Raw genomic sequence first — 12,322 nt, 5'->3', positions numbered from 1 at the left:
TGCCACAGCCCGGTGAATCGTGGTGCAAATAAGCGCAAGTCCCCTCCCCTTCTCCGTACGGTCTTGACAACGACATTAGTTCATTCTACTAACAAGGCGGGCGGGGGTCAGACGGGCCACACACCCATCTTCCTCATCGGGACCCCAGCGCGATCTCAGCTTCCCTGTGTTACTTTAGGGCAAAACGCGTTCCCCATTCGGAAGCCGCGGGGAAGCGCGGCGAGAGCAGGTTCGCCCTCGGAGCTGCTAAGTGCCTGGGAATAGCGCACAGGGGGTCCCCACCCCTCTCCCGGCTGGAAGCCCGCAACCCGCCCGAGGGTCTCTCGTGGCGCGCGAGGCGGCTCGCACGGCACCGGTTCACGCCGACTAGGCCGGAAGCGCCCCTCCGCCCGCGAGCGCACCTCCAGAGTGTAGCTCTCGCTCATGCTGCGGTAGCTGTCCCAGGCCTCGGCCCGCGCCGCCTCGTCCATGTTGAGGCGGCTGCACAGGTCGTCGAACCGCTGCTGGATCTGAGGGGTGGGCGACTCATTAGGCGGCGCGGAGTCCTCCGTCTCGCCGTCGTCCTCCTCCTCCTCATCCGAGGCTGCCGCCGCCGGAGGGGGAGGCGGGGGCGGCGGCGACTGGTCACCTCCCGACGGCATAGCGCACCCCTGGGCAGCCGGACCTCAGGTGAGGTGAGGGCCCGGGCCCGCAGCCATTCAAACCGCGAAGCGCCCGCCCGTCCGCCGCCCGCTCCGCGCCTGCGCCTGTGCCGCTGCCAACGACGCTGACCTCCTGCAGGTACCCGTAGTCTTGAGCACGGCCTGCTGGGAAATGTAGTCCAGACCGGCGGTTCAAGGGGGCCAAAAATCATGTTTAAAAAAATTAGCTCGCCTAGTTTCACCAGGGGTGAAATAAAAGCACCTTCCCCGCATTTTAAGCACATACCCTCGCATCGTGAGAACATTCAACAGGGTTGTACTGACGAGAAAATGTCCAAAAGACACTGACGTGTGAAGGTTTCGTATCCAGGCTGTTCCCAGAAGTAAAACTTCCTCATCGCCTGGATATCTTTATCTAAAAAACAAGGATAATAGCAAGGGCCTGTCTGTGTACCTTCACGAAACTGCCTTTGCAAAAATCCTAACAGTGAGAAAGTTACCACTATGAAAGGGATCTGACCTAAATGACTCCATGCTTCTCACCTCCGAGCTGCACTTGTTCATTCCCCGGCAAAGACCCAACTAACTACAGGAGGAATTTAATTTGTAGTTTCACTTTGAAGTAAAGATTTTTACAGCCCTTTCCCAAAACAAACCCCCTTTCTTGCCTGGGGATCAGTCTGCCTTTGTGGAACTAACAAATTAGCCACAAGATTAGAAATTATGATTTAGGAGTCTTGCAGCCAGAGGCTACAAGATTCCTAACCTCCCCAGTTGCTCTCAGGGATAACATGACTATTGTAAAACCTAAGATTGGTGCTGGAGATACTTTTCAGACCCCGCATTCCGATGCATGAGCTGGCGCCGCTCAGACCATAATCTGGCTCAACCAGTTCTACAGTCCCACTCAGGAACAGAAGACAGCAAGAGCCCACTTCAACCCCCTAAGATTTCACCTCCCACCTGACAAATTAGCATTCGCCACTCCCTGGCCCCCTACCCGCCAAGTCATTCTTTAAAAACCCCAGTCTCCGAATTTTCTGGTAGGCTGATTTGAATAACCAAACTCCTGTCTGCCCTTCAGCTGGCTCTGCGTGAAATAAACTTTTCCTTTTTTTTTTTTTTTTTAGTTTGAGACAGAGTCTGGCTCACTGCAACCTCCGCCTCCCGGGTTCAAGAGATTCTCCTGCTTCAGCCTCCTGAATATCTGGGATTACAGGTGGGTGCTACCGCACCCGGCTAATTTTTATATTTTCAGTAGAGGCAGGGTTTCACTATGTTGGCCAGGCTGGTCTCGAACTCCTGACCTCAAGTGATCCGCCCGCCTCGGCCTCCCAGAGTGCTGGGACTACAGGCTTGAGCCACCGTGCCCGGCCAATTCATTTTATTTCCAATTCTCCTTTCTTTATTTCAATTTTTAAAATTGCCAATCCTTGATTTATAAATGAGCTTGATATAAAACATTTTCCAGATTGAGGAGCTGTAAGAAGGCATTACTGTTTTCCTATTTTTGTTTTGCTTGGTGGGGTATGTAAACTGACAGAGGGAAAACTGCTGGGACAAAAGCAGGGCCTTATGGAAGGTATAATGACAGGCGGGAGGACAGGAAATGGAACCCTGAAGATGGGAGAAAATCAGGTAGAGACAGGTAACAGGATATCTCGGGAACAATTTTGAGACAATGAAACCCTCTTAAGAAAACCTTAGTAAAATTCACAGTAATCAGCAATGCTTTTGGAATTGGCTAAGTGATGAGTCTCAAGGATGGGGCAAGAACAGAAGTTGAACACAAATGGTTTAGAAGTATCTGAAAATAAGTACATACGCTGGGCATTGGAGCTCACAATGCCCAGCACTTTGGGAGGCCAAGGTGGCTGGACTGCTTGAGTACAGGAGTTCAAAACCAGTCTGGGCGACATGGTGAAACCCTGTCTCTACGAAAAATAGAAAAATTAACCCAGTGTGGTGGTACACACCTGTAGTCCTAGCTACTTGGGAGACTGAGGTGGAAGGATTGCCTAAGCCTGGGGAGGCTGCAGTGAACTGTGACCATGCCACTACAGCCTGGGCAACAGAGTGAGACCCTGTCTCAAAAAAAAATAATAATAAATAATAAATAATTTGGCAAGGCGTGGTGGCTCATGCCTGTACTCCCTACACTTTGGGAGGCCAAGTCGGGCAGATCATTTAAGGTTAGGAGTTTAAGACCAGCTTGGCAAACATGGTGAAACCCCATTTCTACTAAAAATACAAAAAATTAGCTAGGAGTGGTGGCTGGCACCAGTAATCCCAGTTACTCAGGAGGCTGAGGCAGAATTGCTGCAACCCAGTAGGCAAAGGCTACAGTTAGCTGGGATCATGCCACTGCACTCCAGCCTGGGCGACAAAACAACTCCATTTCAATAAATAAATACATAAATAAATAAATAGTAAGTTTATTAAAATCTTAGTATTTTACCTGTATATACACTGGGGATATTGATTTTAAAATAATGACATTGCTTCCTTTGGAAATCATTATCAACACTACTATGTCAAAGCAAATAAGAAGGCCATGAGCCTGATATCATCTGTCTCTGTAGCTGAAGCTTGTATGTAAGCAAACCAGAATTCAATGTAAACAGTAAGATAACAGTAAAACAAAACTTAAGCTTAACCAATCAGAAACTGCCAACTAACCTCTAATTAGGGATTTTCCTTTTTTTTTTTTTTTTTTTTGGTGACAGAGTCTTGCCTTGTCACTCAGGCTGGAGTGCAATGATGCAATCACGGCTCACTGCAAACTCTGCCTTCTGGGTTCAAGCGGTTCTCCTGCCACAGCCTCCAGAGTGGCTGGGATTACAGGAGCCCACCACCAAAACCGACTAATTTTTGTATTTTTAGTAGACAGGGGTTTCACCACATTGGCCATGCTGGTCTTGAACTCCTGACCTCAAATGATCCACCTGCCTCGGCCTTCCAAAGTGCTGGGATTCTAGGCATGAGCCACTGAACCCAGCTTGCACACCCAAATAAGGCAAACACCCAGCTGTAGCCAATCAAGTAATTGTTTTAGTTTTCTATTAAAGCTTACTGCTCACCTGCAGGGTGAAGCTCTCTGAATCTCTTGTTGTAAGTGCTGCCCAATTCATGAATTGTTCTTTGCTTAAATAAACTGTTAACTTGTCCAAAGGTTTTCTTTTAGCAACTAAGAGAACAATTTAAATTGTTTTAACAATTAAAGTTTAACTTCAAATCATTTAACTTAAATAAATGATGTGAAATTATCTTCACTATTTTTAGTAAAAATGTAATTTAAATAATTATTGCAATGTAAGTAAAATTGGTGGCAATAAACCATCAAATAAGTATTTTATTAAAATATCCTTTGCTTGTTAATACCAATGTTTTCAAAGCCTTTTAGAATGGGGGTGGGATGGAGGTATGAGTATTACCTGAAAGGGGTCCCCATCCAGACCCCAAGAGACGGTTCTCGGATCTCATGCAAGAAAGAATTCAGGGAGAGTCCACAGTGCAAAGCAAAAGCAAGTTTATTAAGAAAGTAAAATGATGAGAGAACAGTTACTCCATAGAGAGTAGGATGTTCCCGAAAGTAAAAGGAGGAATGCGTCCACCCTAGGTACAATACTTGTTTATATATAGGATTTTAAAAGATCATGAGGAGATGTGCTCTGCTACAAGGATTTGTGATAAAGGATTAATCTTCCTAATTACTATATTTTGCAAGAATTGATATCATTATCTTTAAAGCAAAATTAGGAATGCTTCTATTCTCAAGATATCAGGATATCAGGACACTCCTAAGTCTGGGTCTGTTTAGTAAATGTTATCAATGTGTTTCCTTAACTATAAACATCTAGAGGCTAGGAATACCTAACTTTCTGGGAATGCAGCCCAGCAAGTCCCAGTCCCATTTTTCCTAGCCCTCACTCAAGATGGAGTCACTCTGGTTTGGACACCTCTGATATGGGGAAGTTAAATTTCCTTGAGGTTATTATTTGACTTATGAAGCTTAGTCATAAAATGTAAGAGGTCTTTCACCTGACTGGCACATGTGCTCTCTCTGTCTCTCATTCTCTCAGTCATTCTTCATTCACCCTTTGAACCCAGCCAAAATATTGTGGGAAAGACCAGGTCACCTACTGTCAAATATAAACAAAGCCAAACGTTATCACCTATTGTCAAATATAAACAAAGCCAAAGGTTAGTTAAAGTGTGGAAAACAGATTTTACTCAGTAACTACTGACAGACAGCAGGGGAAGAGCTGAGCTTTGTTTGGACAAATGGAGGCAAGATGGCGCAGTTCCGGGTTCTTCACCGTCAACTTTCCTGCGCCTGGGAAAGACAGGGGTCCACTGCACAGGCGCAACCCGACCTCCGACGGAGAAAAACCGGAACCCGCCTAGCCACGCCTACCAACCCGCCCCTGACCCGCCTATGTCCCGCCCACTGCCCTCCCACTCCTGGGCCCAGGACATAAAAGCTGCTCCCCGCGGGCGCGCGGTGTGAACTTCCTTGGCCCCTCCTCATATGCGGGACCCAGGAACCTCGCCCGAGAACGCTGATGCGAACTTCCTTGGCCCCTGCTCCTGTGCGGACCTAGGAACCTCGCCGGAGAACGCCGGAGCGACTTCATGGGCCTCCACCGCCAGAGACTGGTGAACCTCGCTCCCTCCTTCACATTGGCTTGTAAATAAAGTTTTTTTGCCTTGCCTACTTGCCTTTTCTCTGGCATTTGCACTGGGGGTCGCATTAAAGCAAATCAGCTGGTGCCGAAACCCGGGAGGAGACCCCTCCTCAGGGCCCCCCAAGGTCCGAGGAGCCTCCTCCTTCCACGCCCCAGACGGACCAGGACCTGGACATTGCTTTCCCCACCTCCAAGTCTCCTAGGGGTGAGTACCTTCTGCCTCCCTCTCATATCACTTGGCCAGAAGTCCTGCGCAGGCCCAAGGCTTTTTTTTTCCGGTCAGCAGGTGACCCAGGGAAGTTCCCAAAGGCAGAGACGTCTGCCCAAAGGAACTCCATTCCGTTCCGTGGGAGACCCGTCCGGGACGGAGACGTCCGCCTGGAGGTAATCTCCATTCCGGCTCCAGGAGCCTCTCACTGGTCTCTGGTGGCTCCAAAGGACGCTTTGTAGCCAGGTAGAGTTTGGTTTCCGTTTCCACCTATTGGCGAGAGGAAGGCAATGGGAAACCCCCAATCCAAAATACCTAGAGACTCCCCTTTAGGGTGTCTTCTTAAAAACCTCAAAACTTTGCAATTAGAACAAGATCTCAGGCGAAAGCGACTAGTGTTCCTCTCCACTGTGGCGTGGCCACAATATAAATTAGACAATCAGTCTCAATGGCCGCCTGAGGGCACTCTAGACCGTAACATTTTAACCGACCTCAGTAGTTTTTGTCAACGCTTAGGCAAGTGGTCCGAAATTAATTATATACAAGGATTTGGGGCCTTGTGTTCTCGTCCGGACCTGTGTAGCCAGTGTTCCTTGGCTCAAGTCATGTTGGCTAAGGACGCAGGCCTAACAAAGTCCAAAAAAGAGGAGTCATCTTTCCTGTCTGAGTTGCCCAAAGACCTTACTTCCCCTCTCTCCCTTCCACTCCCACCGTATACTCCACCTCCCCTGCCCGCTTCGGCCCCACCTCCTCTTTCGGCTCCACCTCCCCCTCCCGCTCTTGCAGTTGTCCCGCCTCCCTCCTCAGCCTCTCCCACCATTGTTGAGGCTACACTTCCCTCCGACCCCTCGGCACTTCCACCTGGTCATCTTAGTTCGCCTATCTCTGCTCATACCCACTCTAAAGATTGCCTAACTGCCCCCGCTCCTACTCCCACCCTATCCAACCCCCCTGCGGTCTTAGCACCCTTGCGTGAGGTGGCCGGAGCAGAGGGCATAAGTAGAGTTCATGTTCACTTCTCACTAGCAGATCTTTCAAAGATTGAAAGGCGCCTAGGAGATTTTTCTGCCAACCCTACAATTTATACCAAAGAATTTAGATACCTTTGCCAGGCCTACGATTTAACCTGGCATGATCTCCAGGTTATTCTTACCTCTACTCTAAACCCTGAGGAGCAAGAGCGCATCCTAGTGGCCGCCAGGCAGCATGCCAACCAATTACACTTAACAGACCCTGCGTTCCCACTAGGGGAACAAGCAGTCCCCTCTATAGACCCAGACTGGAACTATCAAGTAGGCCAGCCAGGCCACCGAAGACGAGATATGATGACTCAATGTCTTCTGGCTGGTATGCGGGCGGCCTCAAATAAGGTAGTAAATTTTAATAAACTAAAAGAAATTATTCAAGGTGCAGATGAGAACCCGGCCACATTTTTAAACAGGCTAACTGAGGCTTTAATTCAATACACTCGGTTAGACCCAGCTTCCCCAGCCGGGGCCACTATTCTAGCATCATATTTTATTTCACAATCGGCCTCGGATATTCGGAAAAAACTCCAAAAGGCAGAGGATGGACCTCAAACTCCTATTCAAGACCTAGTCAAGTCGGCCTTCAAGGTCTATAATTCAAGGGAGGAAATGGCTGAGGCCCAATGACAGGCCTGCCTAAAGCAGAAGGTACAGCTCCAGACTCAAGCCTTAGTTGCTGCTTTGCAGCCTAGCCGTAACCCAAAACTGGAGAGCAAAACCCCCGGAGGCTCAAAGACAATAAAAGGGGCTTGCTATAAATGCGGTAACCCAGGGCATTGGGCTAATAGATGTCCCCAGAGTCCCCAACCACCTGAGCCAGTGCGGCCGTGCTACAAGTGCGGAGTAGCTGGACACTGGGCTAAAAAGTGTCCTAACCCTCGTCTGCCAACAACTCCTTGTCCAGCATTCCATGAAGTAGGGCACTGGAAGTCTGACTGCCCCACCCTGAAAACGGGCATGGCACCTCAACGTGATGTCCCTTCTCAGGACCCTGGGAGCTCCTTCCAGCTCTTACATCTAGATGACGACTGAAGGTGCCGGGACTTGGGGACCCCCATCACCCTCGCCGAGCCGTGGGTAACTCTCCTGGTAGCGGGTAAGACAATTAATTTTTTAATCGACAGTGGGGCTACCTACTCTGTTTTACCGACTTTCGAAGGGCCTAGCCTTCCCTCCAATATTTCTGTTGTAGGAGTCAATGGCTCCCCATCCAGCCCTCAAAAAACCCCACCCCTTAATTGCTGCCTGGCCAACAACTATTTTGCACACTCGTTCCTCATTATCCCCTCATGCCCCACTCCCCTACTGGGCCGAGATGTTTTAAGTCAACTGAAAGCCTGTATCTTCATCCCCACTAGCGCCCCCCATCCTACCCGCCATCTGCTTCTAGTATTGACTAACTCAAATGACTCCAACAATCCTACTAACCCTTTCCCCGATTTCCCCATTCCTATGGATCCCCAAGTGTGGGACACCTCCACTCCTGTCATGGCAGACCATCATCCACTAATACTTATAAAACTTAAGAAACCATCTCAGTTTCCCACCCGCCCACAGTTCTCTCTCTCTCCACAGCACTTACGAGGACTAAAACCAATCATTACTAGGTTACTCAGCCAACACATCCTCATCCCCATTCATTCTCCCTGTAACACCCCAATCCTACCTGTAAAGAAGGCAGATGGAACTTTTCGGTTAGTGCAGGATCTTCGTCTTATCAACGAAGCTGTTTGTCCCACCCATCCGGTAGTTCCCAACCCCTATACCCTTCTTTCTCTCATTCCACCTAATACAACACACTTTACTGTACTGGATCTAAAAGATGCATTTTTCACTATTCCCCTGCACCCAGATTGTCAGTTTCTTTTTGCTTTTACATGGGAAGACCCAGACACCCATACCTCCACCCAACTGACATGGACAGTGCTTCCCCAAGGGTTCCGAGACAGCCCCCATTTCTTTGGGCAGGCCCTAGCAAAAGACTTAGCCTCCTGTCCTCTTGCCAATAGTAAAATTCTCCAATATGTAGATGACCTTTTACTCTGTAGTCCCACGGGACAGGACTCTCTTTTAGACACTGCGATCCTCCTTAATCATCTAGGATCCAAAGGTTACCGAATATCCAAACACAAAGCTCAACTCGCACAACAATGTGTCATATATTTAGGTATTGAGATCACTCCTATGACGCACTCACTTAGTACAGACCACTTAACTCTAATACAAAATCTTTCTCCTCCTCAAGACGCTAAGGAAATTCAATCCTTCCTAGGCCTAGTAGGATTTTTCAGACACTGGATTCCTAATTTCGGAATCTTGGCTAAGCCTCTATATGCAGCTGTCAAGGAGACTCCCCAAGGACCTTTGTCTAACCCAAAGTTAATCTATAAACATTTCACTCACCTGAAAAACTGCCTTCTCTCACATCCTACTCTCTCATTCCCAGACTTCCAACGCCCCTTCCAGCTTTTCACAGATGAAAGACAAAAAGTTGCAGTGGGTCTTTTAGCCCAATCTATAGGCGCCACCTACCGCCCCGTGGCATATCTATCTAAACAATTAGACCCCACCGTACAAGGGTGGCAGCCCTGTCTTCAGGCCCTAGCAGCAGCAGCCTGTCTAACCCAAGAAGCAAAGAAACTCATTAGGGGTGGTAATCTAACAGTCTTCTCTACTCAATGCCTTCAAGATCTTATTGCCCACAGAAGTATTAGCCATCTAACCCCATCCAGACTCCAACTCTTTCACCTCTTATTCATAGAAGACTCCACCATTGCCCTAGGAGTCTGTTCCTCTCTGAATCCAGCAACCCTACTTCCTGACCCTCTCAAGCAACCTAGTACTGAACACTCCTGTCCAGAACTTTTAGAGGCCCAACCACCTAGTCACTTACATTTACATGACCAGCCATTGGAAGGCTCACAGTTAACCCTATTTGTAGATGGCAGTTCTTTTATAAATTCTCTAGGAAACAGACAGGCAGGATACACGGTAGTTACATCTTCTGCTGTCCTAGAAGCTAAGCCTTTACCACAAGGAACAACATCACAGCAGGCAGAACTTATCGCACTAACCAGGGCTCTCCTCCTATCCAGAGGAAAAATGGTAAACATATACACAGACTCCCAAGTATGCCTTCTTGATTGCACACACCCACTCTGTCATCTGGAAAGAGAGAGGGTTCCTAACCACCAGTGGTACCCCTATAGTCAACAAAAAACAGATACTCAAACTGCTAGACGCTTTATCAGCACCTTCCAGAGCAGCCATCATACACTGTAAAGGTCATCAGACTCCATGTAACTTGGCGGCGGCTGGCAATAACTTTGCCGACACCACTGCCAAGTCGGCAGCCGGATTCTCCACTCCCACACTTCCCTCTATTTGTTTTCTCTCTCCTCAATATACCCCTACTTATACCCAAGAGGAAAAGACCGAACCATTACAAGATTCAACAGCCAAACTAGCCGCAGACAATTGGATTTACCTCAATAATAAATTAGTTATTCCTGAAACTCAACTCCACACCATTCTAAAAGACATACATAATTCCCTACACATAGGACCCAAAGCTTTATATAACCTCCTAAGCCCCCTCATTCACTGCCCCACACTCATGAAACACCTAATTATAATCAACCGACAGTGTTCCACATGTCTCAAGTCAGACCCTCAAGGCACATTGCGCAACCCCCATCCGAGCTATCAACTCAGAGGGCACCAACCAGGCGAAGATTGGCAAATTGACTTTACCCACATGCCAAGGCATAAAAAATTCAAATATCTCTTAACCCTCGTTGATACTTTTTCAGGATGGATAGAAGCCTATCCTACTACAGGAGAAACCACCAATATAGTTGCCTCCACACTCACTGAACACATTATTCCTAGGTTTGGCCTCCCGCTCACTCTTCAGTCTGACAATGGCCCAGCATTCATCTCCAAGGTAGTCCAACAGGTGGCAGCCCTCCTACACATCACCTGGAAACTCCACATCCCTTATAGACCTCAGTCTTCTGGTAAAGTAGAGAAGGCCAACGGGCTCATTAAGCAGCAACTCACCAAACTCTCCCTCAAGACTCAACAATCGTGGGTAACTCTCCTTCCCCTGGCCCTAACCCAGCTGCGAGCAGCCCCACGGAGTCCAACAGGCCTCAGTCCGTTTGAATTAGTTTACGGCCGGCCCCTCACCCTCCAGCAGTTACCCACCCTTTCTTCCCCGCTGGCAACTTATCTCCCATACCTCACCCTCTTGAGACAACTCCTGAGACAACATGCAGAACTAGCACACCCCTCTCCAACAGACACCTATAGCCCACATCTCTCTCTCAGCCCAGGAGACCAAGTATACTTAAAAGATATCCAAGCCAAAGATCTTCAGCCTAGGTGGAAAGGCCCCTATACTGTCCTCCTATCCACATACACAGCAGCCTTCCCCTAGTCATCGGAGTCTCCATGGCCGCCTCCTTAGTGGCGTCAGGGCTTGGAACTGGGGCACTTGCCCACTCGGTACAGTCTACCCAATCTCTAGCAGCTCAAATCCGAGAGGCCATAGAGGCTTCAGCTGAAAGCCTGGCCTCTCTGCAGTGTCAAATTACCTCAGTGCCCCAGGTAGCAGCACAAAATAGGCGAGCATTAGATTTACTTACTGCCGAAAAAGGAGGAACCTGTCTCTTCTTAGGAGAAGAATGCTGCTATTACGTAAACGAGTCAGGCCTAGTAGACACTAACATCCAAACCCTAAACAGGATTAAAGCAGAATTAAAAACCTACAATACCCCCTTCACCCCCGGACCACCGGTATGGCTGCTGCCCGTAATACAGCAGATGCTCCCGTTCCTAATTCCCATACTAATCCTCTGTTTTGTCTTATGTCTCGCTCCTGTTTTAATCAAATTTCTCCGAGCCAAAGTTCAAGAGATCACGCGCATCACCTTCAACCAGATGCTGCTTCATCTGTACGTCCAAATACCAACCGTAGACCCCAACCTCAACGACGTCCCTTAACAGCAGGAAGTAGCCAGACAGACCACGGCGCCCCTTATCACTATTATCAATAAAAGGTTGGACTGTTTGGACAAACGGAGGCAAGATGGCGCAGTTCCGGGTTCTTCACCGTCAACTTTCCCGTGCCCGGGAAACACGGGTCGACTGCACAGGCGCAACCCGACCTCCGATGGAGAAAAACCGGAACCCGCCTAGCCATGCCTACCGACCCACCCCCGACCCGCCTCTGTCCCACCCACTGCCCTCCCACTCCTGGGCCCAGGACATAAAAGCCGCTCCCGGCGGGCGCGCGGTGCGAACTTCCTCGGCCCCTCCTCGTATGCGGGACCCAGGAACCTCGTCCGAGAATGCCAGTGCGAACTTCCTCGGTCCCTCCTCGTACGCGGGACCCAGGAACCTCGCCCAAGAACGCCGGTGCGGACTTCCTTGGCCCCTGCTCCTGTGCGGACCTAGGAACTTCGCCCGAGAATGCCGGAGCGACTTCGTCGGCCTCCACCGCCAGATACCGGTGAACCTTGCTCCCTCCTTCACATTGGCTTGTAAATAAAGTTTTTTTGCCTTGCCTACTTGCCTTTTCTCTGGCATTTGCTCTGGGGGTCGCATTAAAGCAAATCAAGCTTCATTCCAATTTTTATAGATGTGACTGGGTCTTTTAAAGAAAGAGTAAAAATACAAAAAACTAGCCGGGTGAGGTGGCGGGCGCCTGTAGTCCCCGCTACTCAGGAGGCTGAGGCAGGAGAATGGCATAAA

The 12,322-nt window shown here is 49.0% G+C and overlaps 1 protein-coding gene across 2 annotated transcripts in view; it reads right to left on the bottom strand.

The window, feature by feature from the left end:
• RBL2 (RB transcriptional corepressor like 2) overlaps window positions 1-736 on the bottom strand; it is a 60,372-nt gene extending 59,636 nt beyond the window's left edge. For both annotated transcript variants that reach the window (XM_030924517.1, XM_030924516.1), the window contains exon 1: window positions 402-736. In XM_030924517.1, the coding sequence (XP_030780377.1) occupies window positions 402-641 (240 nt within the window). In that variant the 5' untranslated portion in view covers window positions 642-736. The remainder of the gene's footprint in view (window positions 1-401) is intronic.
• Window positions 737-12,322: the final 11,586 nt, after the last annotated feature.

This window comes from Rhinopithecus roxellana, chromosome 20 (assembly GCF_007565055.1).
Source record: "Rhinopithecus roxellana isolate Shanxi Qingling chromosome 20, ASM756505v1, whole genome shotgun sequence".
Lineage (NCBI taxonomy): Eukaryota > Metazoa > Chordata > Mammalia > Primates > Cercopithecidae > Rhinopithecus > Rhinopithecus roxellana.
This window is presented reverse-complemented; position numbering and strand designations above follow the sequence as displayed.